The sequence below is a fragment of the Saccostrea echinata genome, unplaced genomic scaffold, assembly GCF_033153115.1.
Source record: "Saccostrea echinata isolate AGI-Se365-2 ecotype Australia unplaced genomic scaffold, CSIRO_AGI_Sech_v1 ptg000016l, whole genome shotgun sequence".
Taxonomy (NCBI): Eukaryota; Metazoa; Mollusca; class Bivalvia; order Ostreida; family Ostreidae; genus Saccostrea; species Saccostrea echinata.
The window spans coordinates 16,674,327-16,699,884 of NW_026889765.1; the positions used below are offsets into that span (position 1 = coordinate 16,674,327).

A 25,558-nucleotide genomic window follows, 5' to 3' on the forward strand; every position below is an offset into this window, starting at 1 on the left:
ACTCTACGGCACCTGATCCCACCTCTATTTTCAGAGGTCAGATTCCGTGTTGGCTCTGTCCACAATTTGTACTGTTTAAATGGACTTTTGAGCATGATCGCTCTCGTTTTCAAATTTCATTTATGTGGATTTTTTGTTGTTGAAAATACTGAGTCTTCTGGTAAACCAATCAAACTGTGGATCTTCACTCTAATGTATGATTTTGACCGATCTATGAAATTGATTTACCAAGGACCAAAAGATAATTTCTTATTTTCTAGAGAAGACACAAAAGTACCAGATGTAACATAAATGTCACCTCCAACGACAATCCTAGGATTTCCGTCACAGTACGTCTTTTTGAACCACGTTTGGGTGGTACATGTATATTCTTTATCAAAGCCCCATCGAATAGTCCTCAACCAGTAATACATATACACACACCTCGCCGAAAGAGCAGACAGTCCACTGCAGATCAATTTGGACAATACAGTGCTATATTAACAATTAAGCTGAGATTTGAGGAACCACTTAGCAATGCCCCACAAACTCTCTTAAGAAAATTTTAGGAATTAGAAATTGAAAACGATTTTGCGACACTTCGTGAAATTTTATAAAAACGTGAGATTTACTTTATAAAAGCAGTAAAAATTAAATAACATATTTACCAGAGACCTTTAAAATTCTTTGTCAGAAACCTTCTATAAATAAGGACGATTTTGATTAGAAATGACAATAAATCCCTAAAATATAAAGAAATTGCAAGTTTTCTTTGATATTTAGATATGCAACTTTTCGCCGTTTTCCATGTAATTCTATACAAAATTTTGTACACATTTTTTAACACTGTGACAAAATCTTACCAATTCTCCCACTTTACCTGGCAAAAATTATTCAGGTTACCTATTTGAATATAAATTAATGAGAAATATTGCTCATTTGTGAAAAAAAAGGTTTGTGTTATTTATCCATAATTCTTCTTGCTCACCTTTGTTTTGACATTCCCTAGAAATACAAGAAACAACACAAAATAGATAAATAACTGTATTATTCAAATAGCATCATGTTTGCTTTTTAATACATAATAAATATTATATGTCTTTTAATGTTCTGCCATACAATATTATATATACACATTATTTTAAATACATGTATACCCATAATTATGACTCCAATTTTTTAAAGATGCATATGTAATCCTTGACTTTTGTTCATTGAACATTTCTTTACCACAGACATAGTGAATAATTTAAACTACACTGTAATATATGCATGTTCAACTTCTAATCAATTCAAATGATTTCAATTCATTGTTCATAGCTAAATAATTAGTTATCAAATAACTGTGTAACAATATCTGGAATCCAATGTACCGATGTTTAGCTAAATATATCTGATAATAAAATGTCAACAATTTACTACAAAAAGAAAACAAACTGCATATGTGTTATTTATATTGTGCAAAAACCTGTCAACATTTTTCTTGATATAATTATTTTCTTGGTACAAAAAGCTTCAGGAGGGAAAGAATTAAATTAATATTGCCATTCTTGCTGTTTTCTAGTCTCTTTAAGGGAAAAAAACAAGGGGAATAAATAGCACTTTTACACTGATTAAAAAAAAACAGTTATCATATCATCACAAAGCATGCACACACACATATAATGGAATGCAGAGACAAGGTCACATCAAGATTATATCATGTCTATGAAGAAGAGAAAAATTGCTTTGATCAACATTGATGAAAAAGCATAATCTGAATGAAATATTTGTTTGCAATAATTAAGATGTCTGAAGTATGAAAATCAATGTCTTTTAGTTTGTAACATTCTATAAAAATTGGAATTAAAAATTAATGTTAGATGTTGGAATTAATAGAATTATGACTAAAGTCTAAACACATCCGTTTTAATCATTTAAATTTTCTCCTCAATGCAATCATTAATTATGAATCTGATACAGAGCTGGAAATGTTAATTAAAAAAATTGAAGTCATGGCATCAAATGATATGAGACGAAACAAATTTAGAAATCCACAATAAACAAAAACAAAGATCTTACAAGGATTCTTAAGCATACAAGTCAATATAAAAAACAAAATTTTTGATTATTAATTTTTCAACATAATATAATATAATTGTAAAATTAACAAGTGCACATACTTGAAGAAATTCTGGTACAAATATTTTGCAAAAATACACAAAAGATCTGTTAGAGAGAAAGAATTACATACATAAAGCAGCTCATACACTATCTGTCAACTTGGATACAAATTATAAACTCGCTTCCAGGATAAACTAATAACCTGTAAATACATGCTTCATGTCATTATAATATAGAAAACAAGAAGCATGTAAAACCACTGAAAGACTGAGAAAATTCCTGATCTCTTCCATAGATCAACAGGAATTGTGATAAAAAGAGAAATATCCATCTGCCAATCAAATTGATTGACAGAAAAAGGTGCATATTGTTCAATGATTATAATGACCAGTGGGTGTGGTCTCTTGCTGTCAATCTGCTCAACAGATTGTTTTAAAGCCCTTCCTGTCTGCATGAAAGTCCATAAACAGCACACACTGGAGGGCTCTGCTATGACTGGATACAAGTAGTTGCTGGGTGGATCCCATTATTTTGGAGGCGGAGGTGGTGGAGCTCTTTGATTAGCTACAAAGGCAACATGACCATATTAAAACCATTGTACAATTTCTCATTTCATGTAAATTATGGAATTTTAATTTGAAAAGGTATTTCAATAAATGTTGTTATTAAAGTGTTTCTCAGGGAATTTTTTCACCCATTTAAGCACAGGCACTTGTTTCGTATATGGGGACCCCTACCTATTTTTACCACAAGGTACCTAACTCAATTTCAGGTACCCCTGCTTCAAGCTCGTATTTTGTTTATAGATCAATCATTAACCTACTTTAAAACGACATCGTTAGCTTCGAAAGACTTTTTTCTTGTCAAATTAATTGTTTTGGACATCTCTGGTCGATCCTCTTTATTGTAAACCAATCGTTTCTTCCTTGAAAATTATCTCGATACAAAATAAAACTAGGAATGGGATACATTGACTTCCAGTTGGGGTATTAAATGTAGGATAAGTCCAGAGACTTACAAGTATTCCTTTCTGAGGTCTCTAGTTTTATCCTTTATTTATAACCCAACTGGAAGTCTATGTATCCCATTCGTAGTCTTATTTTGTATCGAGATAATTTTCGAGGAAGAAATGAGCGGTTTACAATAAAGAGGATCGACCAGAGACATCCGAAACGATTAATTTGACAAGAAAAAAGTCTTTCGAAGCGAACAATGTCATTTTAAAGTAGGTTAATGATTGATATTTAAACAAAATACGAGCTTTAATCGGGGGTGCCTGAAATTGAGTTAGGTACCTTGTGGTAAAAATAAGTAGGGGTGTCCCGTATACGAAACAAGTGCCTGTGCATTTAAGGCTACTTTTTCCTTCTAAAACCTAGTACTAAAGAAGCAAGTGCAATATAGCACTCATATACTTTCAGAATAGAAAGTTACAGCAGTACATAGTCAATGGAATTCTTTAAACAATATATATCTTTTATAAAAACAGAGTATACAGATAAAAGAGAATAAACATTAAACAGTAAGGCTTGTTGATAATAGGATATAGATATGTGTTTGAGAAACGATCACCGACATTGTTTTAAAATTTTTTTGACATAAAAGGGGATATATCCACATAAATTATTCATGAAATAAGTGTAAACCACTTCTAACAAATTCAAAGAAGTTTTGGACAGATTTCAATTTATATATTTTTCCTTGCTTTGTAAAATAAACTGAAATATGGCTCATTTATGTAAATAACTTATATAAATTATATATATATATATATATATATATATATATATATATATATATGGATTTTGCATGAAAAATACAGTATTTCAAATCATTGTAAGAGGAGCAAATAATTTTTTTTCTAAAAAATAAAATTTTAAAAATGCTTTGTTCAATAAACTAAGCTTGTCTCTGACAGCTGAAGTTCAAAACTCCACTGTACCTTCATAGCTTGGTCTAAGTTCAGAAAATGATTCTTCAAAATAAGGAAAATGTAAAATTAAGATTGACACATTTCTTGTGATATAAAAGAAATATTCAGTTAAAAGTATTGTTTTTTTTTAATTAGAAGTGTTTTTTTTTTTTTAACACAAATGTGCTTTAGAGAAATGAATAATAATCTGACACATAATTACATAAATGTAGAAATATTAACAGAAACTATACAGAATAACATTTGTACATTCATTAAACACAAGTTATCTTCCTTGCCATTATTTACATGTAGCATATAATTTAATTATGGTATATAGACAGCTAATCCACATGAAAACCTGTGTACAATATTTCCTGTGAAACATGATCCATAACTTCACAAAATACAACAGTTCTAAAGTAAATACTACAGTACTAAGAAGTAAATAGTATAGCAAGATATAGAAGATATGTACAAAACATAATGTATTGTGTAACTAAAAGTTTAATACAAAAGAGGAAAAAAGTCAACAGACCATTGTACATAGAGTATAAAAAGAATTTGAGAGTATATCTCCCACGAGTAAACAATTCATTAGCATTATTTCTACATTTGTTCAGTCTTGGGGCTTTTCAACCTAAAATTACAAAGCAGACCCTCCCAGCTAAAATTTACATTAATTATTGTGAAATATCCTATTCCTCGGTCTATATTACAGTTGAATGTCTGACAAAAACTGCAAGGCTATGAATGTCAATCTGCTGAAAATCAAATCCCCAAGAATTTTTCACAGCAATAATAAATTTGCAGCTTTGTCCATCTTGCTAAAGAGGAGCAAATACATTCATCCACTATAAATAATTTTACCATGTCAACTTATTGAATAGAAATAAATAATAGCTATCATTTAAACACTTTATAGAGATTTGTCTCTATATACTGAATACAATGAAACAAAGACATCTTCATACAAAGAGTCAAATTCATAACAATTTTGACAGATTTTATTGATTCCATTAAGGTAGAGATTACACCAGTAAAATGTTTCAAGTTTTGTATACATGTATACAACGGAATACACAGTTTCTTTTTTCCTTACCACTATGCCATATAGACACTAAAAGCTACGGGAAAAAATATAAAAGATAATCAGCATTAAGTTTCTAATGACAGAAAGCAATTTTCTGGTTGGGTTCAAAACAGAACTGTACCATCCACAATCTGCCTTTCTGTGCTGCTAAAACTTCTCTTGAAGTAATAATAATAAAAAACAAGAGGCCCATGGGCCACATCGCTCACCTGAGCACATTGGCTAGGGGAAAAAAAAAATCAGTTTAGAATTGAAAAGTTAATGGGGGGGGGGGGGGGGGAGGGATTTGAATTTTAAACTACCTGATGATGCTTTCATATCAATATAACAAATGGCATTGCTGTTCCTGAGCAGAAGATTTTTTCCCATATATTCATTTGTAAAAATTTGATCCCCCATTGTGGCCCCACCCTACCCCCGGGGTCTCTCATTTGAACAAATTTCATTCTACACTACCCAAGGATGCCTCCATATCAATTTTACTAATCATGGCTTTTCTGTTCTTGAGAGAAAGATTTTTTCCTGTATATTTCTATGTAAAACTTTGATCCCCCATTGTGGCCCCACCCTACCCCCAGGGGTCATGATTTAAACAAACTTGAATCTGCACTACCTGAGGATGCTTCCATATAAATATGACCAATCATGGTTTTGCTGTTCTTAAGAAGAAGATTTTTTTTAAATATTTTCCTATATATTTCTATGTAAAAATTTGATCCCCCATTGTGGCCCCACCCTACCCCCAGGGGTCATGATTTGAACAAATTTGAATCTGCACTACCTGAGGATGCTTCCATATAAATATGACCAATCATGGCTTTGCTGTTCTAAAGAAGAAGATTTTTAAAGATATTTTCCTATATATTTCTATGTAAAACTTTGATCCCCCATTGTGGCCCCACCGTACCCCCCCCGGGTCATGATTTAAACAAACTTGAATCTGCACTACCTGAGGATGCTTCCATATAAATATGACCAATCATGGCTTTGCTGTTCTTAAGAAGAAGATTTTTAAAAATTATTTTCCTATATATTTCTATGTAAAACTTTGATCCCCCATTGTGGCCCCACCCTACCCCCGGGGGTCATGATTTGAACAAACTTGAATCTGCACTATCTGAGGATCCTTCCATATAAATATGACTAATCATGGCTTTGCTGTTCTTAAGAAGAAGATTTTTTAAAATATTTTCCTATATATTTCTATGTAAAATTTTGATCCCCTATTGTGGCCCCTTCCTACCCCTGGGGGTCATGATTTGAACAAACTTGAACCTAAACTACCTGAGGATGCCTCCATATAAATATGACCAATCATGGCTTTGCTGTTCTTAAGAAGAAGATTTTTAAAGATATTTTCCTATATATTTCTATGTAAAACTTTGATCCCCCATTGTGGCCCCACCCTACCCCCAGGGGTCATGATTTGAACAAACTTGAATCTGCACTACCTGAGGATGCTTCCATATAAATATGACCAATCATGGCTTTTCTGTTCTTAAGAAGAAGATTTTTTAAAATATTTTCTTATATATTTCTATGTAAAACTTTGATCCTCCATTGTGGCCCCACCCTACCCCCGGGGGTCATGATTTGAACAAACTTGAATCTGCACTACCTGAGGATGCTTCCATATAAATATGACCAATCATGGCTTTGCTGTTCTAAAGAAGAAGATTTTTAAAGATATTTTCCTACATATTTCTATGTAAAACTTTGATCCCCCATTGTGGACCCACCCTACCCCCGGGGGTCATGATTTGAACAAACTTGAATCTGCACTACCTGAGGATGCTTCCAAATAAATATGACCAATCATGGCTTTGCTGTTCTTAAGAAGAAGATTTTTTAAAATATTTTCTTATATATTTCTATGTAAAACTTTGATCCCCCATTGTGGCCCCACCCTACCCCCAGGGGTCATGATTTGAACAAACTTGAATCTGCACTACCTGAGGATGCTTCCATATAATTATGACCAATCATGGCTTTGCTGTTCTTAAGAAGAAGATTTTTAAAGATATTTTCCTATATATTTCTATGTAAAATTTTGATCCCCTATTGTGGCCCCTTCCTACCCCTGGGGGTCATGATTTGAACAAACTTGAACCTAAACTACCTGAGGATGCCTCCATATAAATATGACCAATCATGGCTTTGCTGTTCTTAAGAAGAAGATTTTTAAAGATATTTTCCTATATATTTCTATGTAAAACTTTGATCCCCCATTGTGGCCCCACCCTACCCCCAGGGGTCATGATTTGAACAAACTTGAATCTGCACTACCTGAGGATGCTTCCATATAAATATGACCAATCATGGCTTTTCTGTTCTTAAGAAGAAGATTTTTTAAAATATTTTCTTATATATATTTCTATGTAAAACTTTGATCCTCCATTGTGGCCCCACCCTACCCCCGGGGGTCATGATTTGAACAAACTTGAATCTGCACTACCTGAGGATGCTTCCATATAAATATGACCAATCATGGCTTTGCTGTTCTAAAGAAGAAGATTTTTAAAGATATTTTCCTATATATTTCTATGTAAAACTTTGATCCCCCATTGTGGCCCCACCCTACCCCCAGGGGTCATGATTTGAACAAACTTGAATCTGCACTACCTGAGGATGCTTCCATATAAATATGACCAATCATGGCTTTTCTGTTCTTAAGAAGAAGATTTTTTAAAATATTTTCCTATATATTTCTATGTAAAACTTTGATCCCCCATTGTGGCCCCACCCTACCCCCGGGGGTCATGATTTGAACAAACTTGAATCTGCACTACCTGAGGATGCTTCCATATAAATATGACCAATCATGGCTTTGCTGTTCTTAAGAAGAAGATTTTTAAAGATATTTTCCTATATATTTCTATGTAAAACTTTGATCCCCCATTGTGGCCCCACCCTACCCCCGGGGGTCATGATTTGAACAAACTTGAATCTGAACTACCTGAGGATGCTTCCATATAAATATGACCAATCATGGCTTTGCTGTTCTTAAGAAGAAGATTTTTAAAGATATTTTCCTATATATTTCTATGTAAAACTTTGATCCCCCATTGTGGCCCCACCCTACCCCCGGGGGTCATGATTTGAACAAACTTGAATCTGAACTACCTGAGGATGCTTCCATATAATTATGACCAATCATGGCTTTTCTGTTCTTAAGAAGAAGATTTTTAAAGATATTTTCCTATATATTTCTATGTAAAACTTTGATCCCCCATTGTGGCCCCACCCTACCCCCAGGGGTCATGATTTGAACAAACTTGAATCTACACTACCTGAGGATGTTTCCACATAAGTTTCATCTTTCCTGGCCCAGTGGTTCTTGAGAAGAAGATTTTTAAATGATGCCATTATTTTTTCACTAAATCCTAATTATCTCCCCTTGAAAGGGGGCGTGGCCCTTCATTTGAACAAACTTGAATCCCCTTCACCCAAGGATACTTTGTGGCAAGTTTGGTTGAATTTGGCCCAGTGGTTCTTGAGAAGAAGTCGAAAATGTGAAAAGTTTACAGACGGACAGACGGACAGACGGACGGACGGACAGACGGACGACGGACAAAAAGTGATCAGAAAAGCTCACTTGAGCCTTCGGCTCAGGTGAGCTAAAAACTAGAACTTATAGTTTAACATCATTTTTGCTCCACACTGTACCTACCTTGATTTCTAGGATTTTTGCTAGGATAGCTTTTGTTCGAGCCCATAAATGGTTCAGGGGGAGGTAACTCATTTCCATTATGAAACCGGAATCTGTTCTCAAAATCTACAAAACATCAATGACAACTTCAAAATATAATTTTTACAAAGTTAACAGAGTAACTGTCTGTAAGATGAATTGTTTTGTCTGAATACAGTTTACCATTGCAAATACTGTAAATCACTTTTTGTTTGCGGGAACTTTATTTTCGTGTAACTACGCGAGACAGTGAGCTCGCCAAAATTTCATTCTCGCGTAAATAGTATTCCTTAAGATTATATAGAGGGATAACAACAATTTGTGAAAATTCTGTCTCGCTAATAAAGAGTAAATGACTATCTCGCGAAAATAAGGTGTCGGGAAAATTTAGTGATCTACAGTAATCCACATCCTGTTTTTTTTTCCTTTCTTTTTTCTAAATTTAGTAAGTTATTTTGACTTTGACTGTTGAACATTACCATGTGATTATATTCAAAATAAGGCTCAATTTTTTCTTGATGAATTAGACCTACCATCATCTCCCGAGTAATTCCCCGATGACCTCCTGACAGGGGGTGGGGGAGGCTGCATGCTAGCACCAACATTAGGTCCCCTGGCAGGAGGGGGAGGGGGGCCTCCGGGTCGTCTGCCTTGCTGTGTTGTTACTATATGAGGTGTACTGGAAGAAGTCCTCATTGGTGGAGGAGGGGGCTGGGAGGGGCGATCAAGCTGTGGATTGGATCCACTATTTCTGGGAAGTGGAGGGGGCCTAGATGATGGGGGTGGTGGTACCTACAGAATTAAATTCAATTCAATAATTCCATTGACCAAATAAAAAGATAAAATACACTACAATAACATGTACGAGGGGTTATCAAAAAGTTTGTGGACTAGTGTCATAAAATTAAAACCGCTTTAGGTACATCAATGAATTTTTACACATTTAGTTAGCATCATCTTTATAGAATAAACCATAAATCATACGTTTTATTTTTTAATGAATTGTTAATGTTTTTGTAAGCAATGGTAAGTCCAGGCGACGCAACCTCAAATATGACGTTTTTCTTCCTGAGTGTATCTGTTAAAAACTCTTTAGATATGAGCATTTGTCATCAAAAAATCCTGTTAATTCAGGCATGTGGTACAACACAACTGTTCCGTGAAATTTGCAATTTTTTCAAGCTAAAATTTTCAACATTTCTTAAACTTTTGTTGTTTTATGTTCCTTATAAATTTTGTAAGAACGCACTACATAGTCTGAATTTTATCGCGTCAGTCCACAAACTTTTTGATAACCCCTAGTATTTGTATTTCAGGCAATACTGAACATGATTGCATATGAATGCTTTATCCAATGTTTCCATTTTATTCTTGGAATCATTTTTTCTTAAATACAAGAAATCATGATGTAATTTATTGATTTTTGTGAAATTCTAAATTGGCCATTTTGAACATTTCTAAAGATACATTTCATAGCAGACTGTTGCATAATCTAGACACCTCAGACTCTTATGGCTGATCTGCTATATTACCATTTTTACAAATATTCAGCTTTTCAAAACATTATGAGCAGGAACATAATCTAACTAAATAACAAACATTTCCCCCTATTAAGTATGTTGAAAAGGAAGACAGAGACCCTGTGTTAAGTGCACAATCATCCTCTTATCATTAACTGTGTGTTTACATGTACATAAAGTGAATCAAGAGGCACTTCTGTAAAAGCATGTCCTATATATATACTCAGATCACAGTAAAATTGTATAGAGGCCTATGGTACCATATCAATGGTAACATGCTCTACTTCTGTTATAAATATCAAATCGTGAAAAGGAGAATGCAGATTCAATGTGTTGATCAAAGACTTAAACTGCTGTTGACCTAAGATCTCATTAAATTTGTAGTGACTACTTAACCTACATTAATGATATTTTCTATAATTACGATTATATAGATTTAAAAGGAAACACGACTGTAATGTAACTATACCCACTTATCTTTAAAGTTGATAACTGTTGACAAGTGATCAAGCAGGATATATAAAAACAAAACAAGCAAGCATCTAATAAATCAAAGCTTCATCATGTTCATTGAGAAAGAAAAATATTGGATCCTCCGAAAAATATTGGATCCTGAAATCCCAACTCGGTTTAGATACCATACATTATATGAATTAAAAAACATTACTCAAGCAAATGCTTAAATAGCAGTATGACAATTTGTAATCTTGTTCTTAACGTAGAACCTACGTCGTATGACATCATATTGTTTAGAGCGTCTTTTTGGTGCTAGATCCATTATGACGTCACAATTAATTTAATGTTACTCTCCAAGACTGTCTCATGTAATGAGGTTACACAGCTGTGATAATGTAAATGGCATGCAACTATTTTGAAGGAAATCAAAAATCCTAAGAAATCTAAATAGTATGAAATATATGGAGATAACGAACAGTATTATACAATATCTTGATGAAATGTATCTGAGTCAAAGATCTGTTAAAAATTGTTTGTAAATTTTGTAATGTCTATCATGAAATGATGTGCATTCCCTTTCATAATTATTTCTTTATTATTCATAATGGTTGGTGTATAATGATAATGTTTCCCTAAAATATTATCTTTTAAAATAAAAAATAATTACATTTTAGGATAAATATTCACATTGTTAATCAGAACAAAACCCTAAAACAGTCATTTAATAATTAAATCCTGTGTCAGTGCAAAAAGGTCAACAAAAGAAGTATTAATAAATAGAGTGTCTCTCATTCGTTTGTGGCGAAAGATATATATATTAATCACTTTTTGTAATTATTTAGGTATGTTCTTCATCATATTAAAGATTGAAAACATTCTGACAAAGACTTTTGAAAAATATTTACAAATTTAGGTGGTAAATTGACTCAAAAAATATTGAGCAAATTTGCCTATATTAGTTGAAATGTGGACTTAATCTTTTATGTCAATTGAATAAAAAAGAATTTATTCTTGAATAATATTGCTTAATACGGTTCAGTTAAAAAAGTCTGTAAACGACGATGTTTGAAGAAGTATTTTTGTGATTTCCTATATTCTCTTTATGATTGACCAGTACCCCTAAAAATGGCTGAAAATATGTAGTCGCAGTGTAAAATTATCATTCCAAGTTGCACAGGCTGTATTACATTTAATAATAAGGAAACATACCATATATTTTTAACTGATTGATAAGCAAGTGCTAATTTATCATTTTGAAAAGTTTGAAAATCTTGTGACAAAGACTTTTCCGACATAGGTTCTACCTTAAGGTAAAAAAAAAAAAATATTAAAAAAAAAATTCCCTACATTTTCTACTTCCATTAGAGAGTTGCTTTTATCCTGTCTTTAGTTAGGAGACATAAAACCTCCTCTATATCTACAATACGCATGTTACAGGATGTCACTTTCCCGTAGTTTGGTCATTTCTGTCTTGGGGAAAAGTATGTAAATAATACTCATTTGATGTTGTACAGACATACACAAGTACACTAAAACAATAATATATAATGAAAAAAATGGAAATGCAAATTCTTACAATTCCATTAACAAATGCAGACCTCAGAAGTACATGATTGTATAGGTAGAGTATTGACTTATATATCAGAACTGGAAATTACATATGCATACTTCTGTTTGACTGTTGAGTAACTGTGCAAAATCTGACCAAATTTACAACTGATTAGCCATCAATCGATTTAGTTTGATCAATATACTAAGTAAAGTCAATAAATATGTTATATTCATCTGAGTAAAAGATATCCTCATGAATAAAAACAAAGTTTCAATAGAAATCTGCAGATAATTCTAACCATTTTAGTTAGAAAGATTTTTGCCATATGCTTGAATAATAGAGTAACTTCATTGATAATGTTTTTAAAAAAAATCTACTTATTTAGCAACTACTGAGGTTAAAAATGTTTATCAATTGTCACCGACTCACTGCCTTCAGCAATGATTTTTTCAATAGTCAACGACTATCATAACAACACTACTAATGGACTGTTGTTAAAAAAGATCCATTAAGTGTGAAACTTACCAGTAAATGTAAAATATGTCACATAATGAGCAAAGTAATAAGTTAGAACTTACCGCAGGACCACCTACACCTGGCGGTGGGGGAGGAAGAGGCCTTCCCACCATGCTAGGTGGTCTGTTGTTGGGCAGTGTTGGTGGTGGGGGAGGAGGCCCCACAGATGGCGGTCTGACCTGTGATGATCTCTGTGAGCCAGACGATGGCCTAGACTTCCCTCCACCAGGTGGCGGACGTGAGGGAGGGGGAGGGGGCACCCCTCTAGGCATTCCTCCACTTAATCCATTTTGTGCACTATTATCTGGTTTCGGTTTTAAAGAGTTTGGTGGGGCTGGTGGTGGACCTGGAAGACCAGGTTTTCGATTCTGTGGGGGAGGTTTGGGGGGTCCTGAGCCAGGTCGAGGAACGTCACTACTAAAATCAGGTTTACTTGTTTGTGGAGGAGGAGGGGGTGGACCTGCACTAGGCCTCGAAACACTGTCACTAAAATCAGGTTTGCTAGTTTGGGGAGGGGGAGGTGGAGGACCTGGTCTACCAACCAAATCCCCATTTAGAGAGGGTTTATTTTGTGAAGGGGGTGGATGTGGAGGTCCTCCTACTCCCCTCCCTGAGGGTCCATTACTGAAGTTTGGTCTCACAGAAGGTCCATTAAATGAAGGTTTATTTTGTATGGAAGGAGGTTGGGGTGGTCCCCCACCAATATTTGAAGGTCCATTTGGCACAGGTCCATTAGGCATCTTTGTCCTCTGTGGAATATTCACTCCTCCTTTTGTGGGTTTAAGTTTTGGCATACCACCAGCAAATAATCCTCCTAAGCCCATAGGAGCACCTCCACCTCCCATGGAGTTATTGGACTCACCTAAAAAGGAGATACAAATGTTAAAAGAATAAACCATTATTCTTCATTTTAATCATTCTGGAAATTTTGTTAGTGCACTAAACAATTTTGCAACATTTTCTGCAGTCAACATTTTATGCACATATATGTATATAATTATATGAATAAACATTAACATATTTGAGTACAACTTGTGTGTGTGGTGAAGGGAATAGGGGAAGGGGGAGGGGGTGATTTCCTCTTTTTTCTGTCATGGTGGTCTAAGGACTATGTTTATTGCAACTCTATGAGTTGGCGTGTGTATGGTATATGGAGAACAGATATATAAATTTAGACTTTATCAAACCCCCACTCTTATCAAGGAAAAATAACTCCTTATACAACTAAGAAGAATTTTGATCCTGACTTTTTTACAAGCATGTGACAGTCATTCTAGAGCAAGGCTTTCTTTCTCTCCTCCCTCTTCCCCCAAAATTCAATCTTTCTAATTCTTGGTTGGTTTTTTACTGTATTTAAGTTCAACTCCCTTTTGAATATGCCCTTGAGGTGCACATATATATATATATATAATTATTAATTTTATTATATAATAATTTTAAACACAAGTATATTTCAAAATATTCGTGGAAACTGCACCAGGAAATACACTACATGTCATTTCTTTCCTTCTTATCTTTATTCAGCTTTTATATTTATCTATTTCCCTGTATTTTACTTCTTAAACATAAACCTATAATAGCTCAGCTAAATTTGTATCTATCTCTCTCAAAACAAAAAAAAATTTGGTTTTGAATACAATTTAGATTATGCATCTCATTATCCAATATTCTACAGCATACAATGTTCTTTAGAGTAAATGAAGTATTTGCTTTGCCTATAATAATTAATGATAATCATGCCATTAACAAATAATAAATCAGATAACAGATAAATCTTATCAATGAAATTTCATGATGTCAGTAAGCATAGCTTCAGCAGTAGATGGTTTATCAAAACTAAAAACAACAAACAGTATTGCGTTCCTTGGTGTAGTAATATTCTATATTTCATTTATTCCAAAGAAGATGGGCGAACAATGCAAGCAAAATACCTATGATGAGACAAATAAGGAGAAAAATTAAATCTCTATGAAAAAATCTCAACACTACAATTTTCCAAATGAGTGGGTCTTCGCTGCATGTTTTTTTTTTACTCAAGTTGGTTGACAAAAACATGAAGCAAAGACCCACTATACCAAAAAATGCACTTTTATCATATCTCTCTAAGAAATATTTGAAGTCCAATAAGGCAAAGGTCATATCATGAATATGATATAAAATGCCACAATTTGTCATAAGTTGTGTAGCGTAGTGGTTAAAGCATTAGTCTCAATGAAAAATGATACTGTAAGTTGTTTTAATTCCAAGGTGTTAAAATTTTTTGATTTCTCAAAAAGTACCAATCGCCATGGTTTTAATTTCATGCTGCAAGAAATTAATTTAAATTTCGCATAAGCATTTAAACGTTTTTAAAAACTAAAGATAGCATTCACTATGGGTTTAATTTTGCGGAAAAATGATGAATCGCGAACATAATGAAATCAAAATCATTGTGATTATATTTGCCAATGTACATTACTTGGGATTTTTACTGCCTGGGTTTGAACCCCAAGAATACCACAATACTTTTTTAAATTATCATGATTATAGAAAATTTTTTGCCGAAAAAATATTTCCATGAAATGTTTTGTTTGTCATAATTTCATATACAATGTGTGTATTTCAATAATAAGAACTTTACTCTGAATATTAAATTCAATTTATTCAAATTGAATACAATTTTAAACTTCTGAATTAAGCTATAGACTTTTTTGCACGCCTTGTTCACCCATCTCCTTTTGGTCTATATATAGAGCTATAACCAAATACCTATTCCATATATACATGGTATGTTTAAGACCCCACCAGGTGAACAATATGCTTTTTATGTCTTTTTTGTCTCTGAACATGCTGAATAACCTAAGATAAAATAAAGCTTTGTTTTTCTAAGCAGCAGGAAAAAAAAAAACTATGGCTGAAAATGATAAGACAGACAACCACACATTCTCTCTCTGTATGAACAGTTATTATTATAATTATGAAGTTCCTGTGGTAACAGCTATTACTTCCTGTCATGTGACCTGAGGAGTCATCAGTGTTTGTGGTCTCCTAATATCTGGAGAGAGAGCTTTTATCCCCATTATTGACACATTACAGGTCAAATTTACTAAAAATAGATTTATGACCCAAAATATGGCTTAACAAATCTTACCTAATATGTACATGTCCATAAATTAATTTGACAATAACCTTTCAATGTATACACATCTGTAACCATGCACTTAAATGAACATGGGTACTTAATAACAAATCTGACACTAAATTAATTTTTTTTTTTCTTTTTTTGCACAAAAAATTAAAACACCATTAACCGTTGTAAAAGAAAACACTCAACCTGAATGACAAGAACTACAAACCTAAAATGTCAGTTCAGTATTAGATTGGTAAGCTCTAGATCAACAACAAATTAGTGATATTAAAACATCTAAATGTCAAGGAAAAGGTTAGTAAATTAAGAACCTACACATTTAATTTATACAGTTGAACCTAGTAGGTATCTTGAACACTGATATCTCAAATACCATTTATCTGTAGAAGCAATTTAGAAATCCCAACCACTAATTCTTAAAGTGTTTTACTCCAATATCTCAATTCCTTGAATATCTCAAAGTTTTTCTTTGGTACAACTGAGCTCAAGATATCAAGGTTTAACTGTATATATACCCTTTGTTGGTGATTAGCAAAAAGTGCCAGATTTTGTTTGCTTTCCTTTGGTCATGTACCATTTTGAAACATACTAAGATGGCATGAATATGTGTTCAACAACCTGTCCCAAATTCCTACCATCTGTTCATATAGTTAAATATTCATTTTTCACTCAGATATTTGAAGTAGAAAATTTTTCTTTGTTCTTGAGTTTAACTATTTAGAGTTGTGAAGTTTTTCTCTGGTTCATTGCAAAGGTGACACAAACTTTGAACCCTAAGCTAACCTTAACGCTGAGTTATGTTTTCCTCTACAATTTCCATATAAAACTCTATAATCATATCAATACATGTACACTGCATTAGTCCTGTCATCTTGCAACACACAATACAAAGAGAATCTTCTCAAATCTTTTAGCCCAAGTCCTATACCCACTCATTGTCTCAGACCCAAACATGCAGGGGAAAAAAAAAGAAAATCTGAGTTTATTCAGACTGGGTATTTGATGATTTACCTCCTGATAAAACATTATTAATATGTACTGTGTTTATAACCGCTGATCCCCATGCTTATAAAATTACCCTGGTTCTCGAAAGAGTAAGACTGGGAATGCCGCAGTTTCGTTTTGGTGTGAGTATCCCCACCAAGACTAAATTTACGAGCTTTGTCAGGTAAATTTTTTGTAACTTGATCTGAAAGAGTTGTTAAATCAAAATATGACAAATCATTTCCTGTAAAACAAAAGGCATTTCCAAAGTACAAGTTGTAAAAAAGTTCCTTGGGTGTGCACCCTGTGCAAGAAGATATTCAAATGTATGTATAGAAATAAAAGTTCAGATCGAAAACACTGTAGGACTGTCAAAAAAAAAAAATTCTGATTCTCTTTGTTCATGACACAGATATCAAACTTTCCAGCTTTCTGATGTGCCTTTTCTCCTTTTGCATTTTTGACATAAATATATCTGCTGCACAGCAATTTCTTTTTGCAATTTTTTTTCTGGTCAAATGTTATCTTTTCTGTCCCACCAGAGCAATTCACTTGTTTAAATCTACAGATCTTGCCAATTCTCCATCGTTGCAAAAAATTGGCACACCTTAGTCAAATGCAGAAAGAAAGTTGGTTTACAGTATTGAAATTTAATGCTTAAGCTCAAACTCATAAAAGGGTTTGGACCACTAATTCATATATCTTAGAATTCAATATTTTTACATATACATGTATTAAATGCTGCCAAGGTTTAGCCATTCATATCTTCTCCAATAAAAAGCAACTTGGTAGCTTGTGACTTGAGTGAACTTATGCAAGATTTGACATTTCTACAAGAAAAGAGCATTTAAAGTATAGAAAAATATTGAGACTTTACAATTATTTCAGAATACAAGAACAGCAAAATTATGACACATGTAACTTAGTGTAGAACTACACACACTACACAGACTAAACTACATGAGTTAACTATAGTTAAATGCTAAGGATGGTACATCTATCTGCAACACTCAAAATAATGTGCAACTGTGAAATCATTTTACTTCATAGGAGAACAATTTTGGGGAATTAAGTGGGTAACCTTTGCCCCTTTTACAACCTCAACCACCGATACATTTAATACCACCATGGCTGCTTGTATAATGTGCATACCCAATTTTTTCCACATGATTCAGATTAGAAAACCTAGTTCTACTGTAAAATCACATATTTTAATGGGATCAAATTTCTGTGGTTTAAGGAAAAACTATGGATTCATGGGGATTTGATTTCGTGGATGAAGAATTGTCAAATAGTTATGAATATGAAATTTTACATTTTGTGGTGGACATGAATTTGTGGGTCTCTTTATACCAATCAACAATGAAAATTAACCCCCATGAAAATTAGTGACTTCAAAGTTCTATGTGTATTTATTGTAAGTGTTTATGTAAATATAAAAGAGAATGTTTGAAATGTATTTGATCATAATTTATTCAAAACCCCTCCCCAGCACCCTTTCCAAAAATCTGGTGAGGACCCTGCATATATGTGAAAATTGTCTCCCTCAAATTAAATTGATATCACAGTAATTAACATATTATATGATTTAATACAAACAAATATACATGTATCTTTTACAATGTACAGCATTTTATTTTGAGATCTTAAATTCATTAAATTAATCAGTCTAGATATATCCAAAGACAGTACATTATCATGATTGTACAACTACAGGTACATTACTACAAGTTTTATTATTCCTACTTTAACACAGTAAACTATTGAACACTTACTATCATCATGGCTGCGGTTCCACGAGTTTGGAATGTTTCTATCTGAGGCGCCACTGGTGGGTCGTGCAGCGACTGTGTTAAATTTCCCTCCACCACCACCTGGGGTCATTGGCATCCCCATCATACCACCACCACCCGATGGCTTCTTCGCATCTGCCAAAACAATTTAGGTAATGAGTTAAAGTTCAGTATGATTTATCAGCTACCCTCACAAAGAACAAGGTATCTGTCAAAACAATGCAGATTCATATCTGTCTTTGATGGGAACAAATCCATGGACGTATATATATTTTCCATATATGTAGTGAAGTTCCTTGAAAAAGACACATTTTCTCCATTGAATTACCAACAGATGTACATACAGTACGATACTTGAACTGTGACCTTTGACCTGCCACCTCTGATAGTTCCAACAACCTCTTACTATAAATGTGAAACAGCAGGAAAATAAATGATAACATTTTACAACAATGCACAATACTCATTATATTTCAGCAAACTTAAGAATCTTTCAGATATATACAAAATAACTCCATTCTGATAAATTTGTGAGGTCAATCAATTTTTTTTTTTTTTACATCTCTCATGCTGTCTAAGTACTACCTGTCTCGATGAAATGAACATTATCATCCCAGTGTACATGCATCATGTTTGCTCACAGAGTGATTCAGAATACTGTTTTTGTGAAAGTTCTTTTTTCATAACTGATTTTCTTATGTAACATACAATGCCACTGGATGAGGGGGGAAATGTGATTTGCAATTATAAAACAAATAACTCTGATAATAATAAAGTTATGACATTCAGGTCTGCAGCAGAAGATTCTTTTGAAGCATGACTTGCAAGCTTTACACTTGAATGCAAACATGAACCTGATGTGGTATACAAAGCATTACAATATAATCAATTCTCTGGCATTTGTTGTACAAACTTGTTGATGTTGCTAACTGACCAATAAATAAATAAATGCCAGATTTTACAACTTTGAATGCTCTGACTTGGGTCAATTTAACAAGGTTGTAACCATTGGACATCTCTGTAGCATATTTAGCAATGAAAAATACTATGCACCACCAATGGATTTTACAACTCAAAAATAATTTAATGTCCCTCAAATTCGGTAATTCAACATTTCACCTCTAAAGGAGGGGGAGGGGGGAGGTATTGCACCACTGCCTTATATCAACCTTGCCTAGATCACACTTTCAGAAGGTCCTACCACTATAGTTAATCTGTTGACCATGCTGATTATTTCCACTGGGCAAGCTTAACTCTCCCATTTGTCACTTGTATTAAACTGTAGTACAAAGCCAACCCTCCAACATCAATATGCTTTGAAAATGTTGTTATGATAATGTATACTGTACGTGTACATGAATTGGCATATTCAAAATTTAGCGCAATCACTGGGTATGGAGTTGTTGGCAAAATCAAGAATTATCGCTATACATGTCCGTGCCATATATTGTACTTATAAATGATTTCTTAGCGGTATTGATGAATGAGCACATAGTTGTCTGCGCCAAAGCTGCTAAAATATGAAGCCAGCTTTTTAAAGTACACATACAGTATATTGAGGGTTGTAATTGTGCTTTTCAGTAACTTCTTGTTACAAAATCAACTGTACTTATAATTGGGCTATGAAAGATTTTTTTTGGTAGCATACCACGGGTTCATCATATTGTAAATTGTAATGCAATGATCAAACTTCAAAATTTACCATGTTTACTGGCCTTAGGACAGCAGGCCATCTGTTATTTCTAACCTGGATATTTTGTTAAATTGTACAATATACATATGAAATCCAGTATTACTTTATATTGAAAATTAATACTACAAAAATACACCTAATTGGATGAGGTTACATGATTTAAAAGTTGAACTTCGGGGTTTCTTGGTTTAAAAAAAAAAAGACTCAGAACCTCTATATGTAGCACTCTCCATTTTCAAAATCTGTGATTCTATATTTTAAAAGTTAATATATATATTCTAGCTCCAACTCCATTTAAAAAAATCAATAATATTCTCTTCTAATTAATTTATACTAATATAACTGTTAGACAAATTGATTTTACATTACAAGTTAATTAATAATTAAAATCTGTTTTAACAAGTATCTTTTTTTTTGTAAGCTACATAAAATTTTCTAATTCATGTTGAAGTGGGAACACACCCTTTCAATACTGCACCTTGTTATCAAATATAACTTCCCTAGTCAGGACAAAGTGAACTGATAAGTCATAACTCATAACTTTTCACTTTTCATATTTTTTACTCAGGTAACACATTTAAATCACCCTGGCTGCAGATGTAGAAGATATCAAATTACTGTCTGCTGTATTTTTGAACATTTGAAATGAGGAAAGTTTGAAAGCTTGAAGGCATGCATGGTCTTACAGAGAAGGCTAGGGATCTGAACCCTAACCCCAAGGGGCATTCAGTTATTGAAATCATATAATATAATAAGCAAAAATTGACCCCCCCCCCCCCCCCCCCCGGCAAAATCACCAAAAAAAAAAAGAAATTGGACAGGTTTTTATTCTTTGTGCTTGTCAAAAAATTTCCAAGTCACCCCCCTCCCCAAAAAATTCTTGGATCCACCAATGGAAAGTGAACAAATTTTATTCTGATTCTACAAAAGTACAATGATAATTAATTGGAAAAACATGCAACTTCTAAGCCTTTTCATCACAATACATAATTTTTTAGCTAAAAAAGTCCTATAAATTCTGTTCCAAATAAATGACATTTTCATTTTTGTTGAATCATGTAAAAGGAGAACTTTCCAGACTTTATCATGTATTGTAGCAAGCTTTTTCAAGGAATGAAACTCTACACAGAGTAATCCTTTCCATATATTAAAAACTCACTTTCAAATCAATATGCAGTACAGGTAACCAGTACCTGGCGGTCTCACCTGCTATGGAGAAAGAGGCTAGCAGAAGTCAAAGAAGGGGTGGAACTTTTTCATGTATAGTTTAGACATCAAACTTTTCGGTTTCTCAATTTATTTTTTTAATATTTTTTGGTAAATCTTGCCAACATTGCTGCCTGTGTTTATCCACTCACACTCTAAAATTTAAAAAAAATACTCACTTCCTACAACAGGTGCACTTCTGTCATTGGTTACAGTCTTCTTTAACTTTGCCCCTTTGTGGATTTCCCCAAGGAGGGCCCCTCTATTCACTTCTCCACCTCCTCCTTTACTTTTGGGGGCCGCCTTTGCTGGGGGTGGAGCCGCAGGAGCAGAAGGTGGTGCAGGAGGTGGTGGGGGTGGGGGAGGCATACTGATGAAATCTGAAATAAAATAAAAAAGTTATTATGTACGCTTTAATATTTGTTGTTTTTTTCCCTCCAAAAAAAAGAGTAAAATCTTAAATACAGTAAAACATGGTGAAAGTGAACATGCTTATAATGAATTCAAATTTAAACAAGTTAAAGCAAAGTCATTTTCATTCCCTGTCCTTTTATAACATATTATAACCTTAACAGAAATATAGCAAAGTATGTTAATATAATTTAATAAATCAAAATTGTTTATCCCTAGCATTTCACTACAAGCATGTTTTACTCTAACTAGTATGTTTACATTTCACAAAACTGATAACAATTTTTATTTTTGATGATCAAAATCTCAAGATTCGCACTCTTTTTCTGGGTTTTCTGTACTTCTTGACATGATGCACTGCCTGGATTCCCTTTTAATTAAGCTTTGCGAAATGGAAAGTATTTCTGGTAGAGTCGCTAGCCATCATGTCTACTCCTGGGATTTCATAATGTGAGGTCAACCCCATCCCCCTTTCATACTTAAGGGGTAGGGGTTTGTAACATTTTTTTCTTTGGATTAAAGACACAGTTATACAGATAATACATATCATGTCAAAGGATATCAATTTAAAGAAGCATAAATGCAGTGTTGGAAGTTTATATCCATCCAAAATTTCAGTAGAATTCCATATCTTGTATGTTATGAAATCCATGTATTGTAAAAGCATGATTAGAAAGTTCTTCAGTCTATTTGACAATTTTAAAAACTACGAATTTCAGGCGTGTTTTATTGATATGCATTCTTGCACTTTCACAAACTGGTGATGTTTTGATAAAAGGTTAGAAAACCATAATAAAAGTCATAGTAGAAATGAAAGAAAGCAAAACAAACACACCAGTATTGATTGGTCCCTTGAACTTCTGAGTTTACTTATAGAGTCACCTGTATATTAATACCAATGATTAAATTAAGATGAAAAACCGAACCTTAACCGAGAAGCCTTCAGACCAAATATAGTGACTTCATCATCGGACTGAATCCATTTTCATCAGATTTATCATGTTTATCCTGTAACAGGAGAGAAGAAAAATGTGATGGACCAGACCAGGACCTCCCAGGCCCACTAAATCTCCAGTTAGGTACTCTACCAACTTAGCTATCTTTCCACCAGCATAAAACCAATCTGACAGCCACATTCCTGCCTCGTTAAAGGTCTCTGGACTCCAAAGACACAAACCCAGACTCTTCCCTTGCAGATCTTTTCACCTGTCACTTCCAGGGCATGGCACGGCACCAAATGTAACAGGAGAGGATAAAAATGTGATGGACCAGACCGGGATTCGAACCCGGCCCCCCGAATCTCCAGTCAGGTGTTCTACCAATTGAGCTATCTGGCCACTGTCGAGCAAACCACCGTCTGACTGCCACAATCCGATGGCCCGGTGCTTTTGGAATAACACCAACATTTTCTTACAAGAGGAAAATATACAGATTTATCATGTTTATACCTAGACTGTGTGTTAATTATTTGAATTCATTATTTAATTCCTTTGAGCATAAACATATCATTAGTGTGCATTTAAATCTCTATGCTCATGACCATTCACTTCTGTCAATTAAATTTGCTTAATCATGATCATAAGTATGGGTGTGAAATACGAACAAATCAAATAAGCTGTGTGGGGAAAAAAAAAAATTTTTTTCAATAAAAATATTGTTACAGGACTTGTTTAATTTCACTGAACGGGCATGATATCAAGATTCAAAGAAAATGGACTATATGTCAACAAAACTCCCAATCCGGAAATGATCGAAGAACCATCATTTCGTGTATTTACTGCACAAAGCAAATTGAAATTACAAAAATAAAATATAAACTCTGCAAAATTAAGCTGTAAAAACTTGTATTCATAATGAAATGAAAGAAACATGAATGCTTCACCCACCTCGCCTACTTATGACACATCAGGTGCAGTGTGTTTATTGTCCTCAATCTTCCGCGGCAAAAATAATCAAGTTTAATTTTCCAGATTGAAAATCGGAACAAGTCAAGTTGTTTCCGGGCAGTAAAACATTCTCCAAATTTATCTGGTAGTCTTAATGTTTTGATTCAATACCCGGAAGATTCTTATTTGTTGGACAGCAAGCAGGAAGCGAGCAGTCAAAGTCTCAAGATGGCGACTTCTCGTACAGGGGTCACGATATTGATCAATAGTGACACCCCCCCTGAACGGGTCAGACTAACTGCAGTAAACATATTGCCAATACGCAATTTAAAAATATTATAAAGACGTCTACGCAAATTTACCAATACTCACAAACCAGTGACATTGATATATTTCATATTTTTACGATTAAAAAAAATTAACGTATTTGTATTTATAATTTCGTTTGTTATGCGGAAGGGGGGTGTTCTTCCGTAATTTTTTTTTTAGCTCGCCTGAGCCAAAGGCTTGTTAAGTCGTCTGTCTTTCGTTTGCAAATCAGCGGACCGATTCAATTTTAAACTTTAATTTACAACAAAGAAACCTCGTACATGCAAGTTTGTTAAAACAGAGAATAACAAATTTTATAAAATATTCATTCAACCAGTTTATATCTGGTTGAAATGAAGAAACTACAGTCAAGAAAATTAGAAAATAGTCAAAAAAGTGCTTTGGTATTTAAAAATCTTATGAAAAAGAAACACTGGACCAGAAAAGACAAAGCTTCGTATGTCACAGAAAGCTTCTTTACATAATCCACCAGATACATTCAGCCGGGATGGCGGTAATGTCTGACATTTTGGGTGGCGGTTCCGAATAGGCGAAAAGACAATAGACGTGTTAGTTCAAATTATTATCATATATTTTTACGGAAGATAAATACCACCAAGCAACCCCCGACTGTTAAAAACGATCTATAAATGTGCTCCTTTACCTCAAACATATGCCTCGAAAACTTTTCGGGGTATCAAAATTTTCGAAATTTTGACGCAAAAGTCTGTATCAAAATTTACCCAACAGAGTTTCATTCATAATATCTTTAACAGTTGCAAAGGAATTTAGCTTCAGTGGCACCTTGTAGGTTAATAAATTTTACTAATGAAGTCAATTAGGCCTCAAACTCGATGGGACTCTCGGGGCGGCAGTTTCAATGTCTTATGGGATGGCGGCATGTTTAAGAAACAAGGATTATTTTTGTGTGCATTTCTCTCCTGGTCTATTTTCGGGACAAAAGAAGACTTATGTCACATAGAATTATAAATATTAGGTCATGGGACGATGTTAATTCGCTGTTAATTGAACAAAGTATGCGTACTTTCAGACTTGTTTACACTGTAGCTGCAGAACTGTAGCTCTCTACATGATTGAGAAAATTCAAAGCTTTGTCTGTCCGAATTTTCTCAAGCAGAGAGCTACAGTTCTGCAGCTAGTTTACAGTGCAGAAAGAGTCATCAGAGTTTTCAAGAAAGAAATGACAGTCACATTAGAAATATAGAGAAATACATGTAAAGGCTCTTAATTATTACTGCTTTAGAAGGTATACGTGTATGCTTTTGTTCATCATATAAAATGAACATGATGAGCAAAGTAAACAGCGTAC

General features: G+C 33.7%; 1 protein-coding gene across 1 annotated transcript; it reads right to left on the reverse strand.

Annotated features, from left to right (window-relative positions):
• Window positions 1–1,007: 1,007 nt before the first annotated feature.
• LOC133188520 (WAS/WASL-interacting protein family member 1-like) lies at window positions 1,008–24,181 on the reverse strand. The gene is made up of 7 exons (XM_061323989.1): window positions 23,920–24,181; window positions 21,802–22,002; window positions 18,706–18,858; window positions 12,882–13,681; window positions 9,309–9,567; window positions 8,758–8,862; window positions 1,008–2,646 (listed from the first exon to the last, which is right to left on the reverse strand). Exons 2-7 carry the CDS (start codon window positions 21,989–21,991, stop codon window positions 2,609–2,611), a joined length of 1,545 nt encoding a protein of 514 aa, XP_061179973.1. The 5' UTR covers window positions 21,992–22,002; window positions 23,920–24,181; the 3' UTR covers window positions 1,008–2,608.
• Between the last annotated feature and the right edge of the window lie 1,377 nt (window positions 24,182–25,558).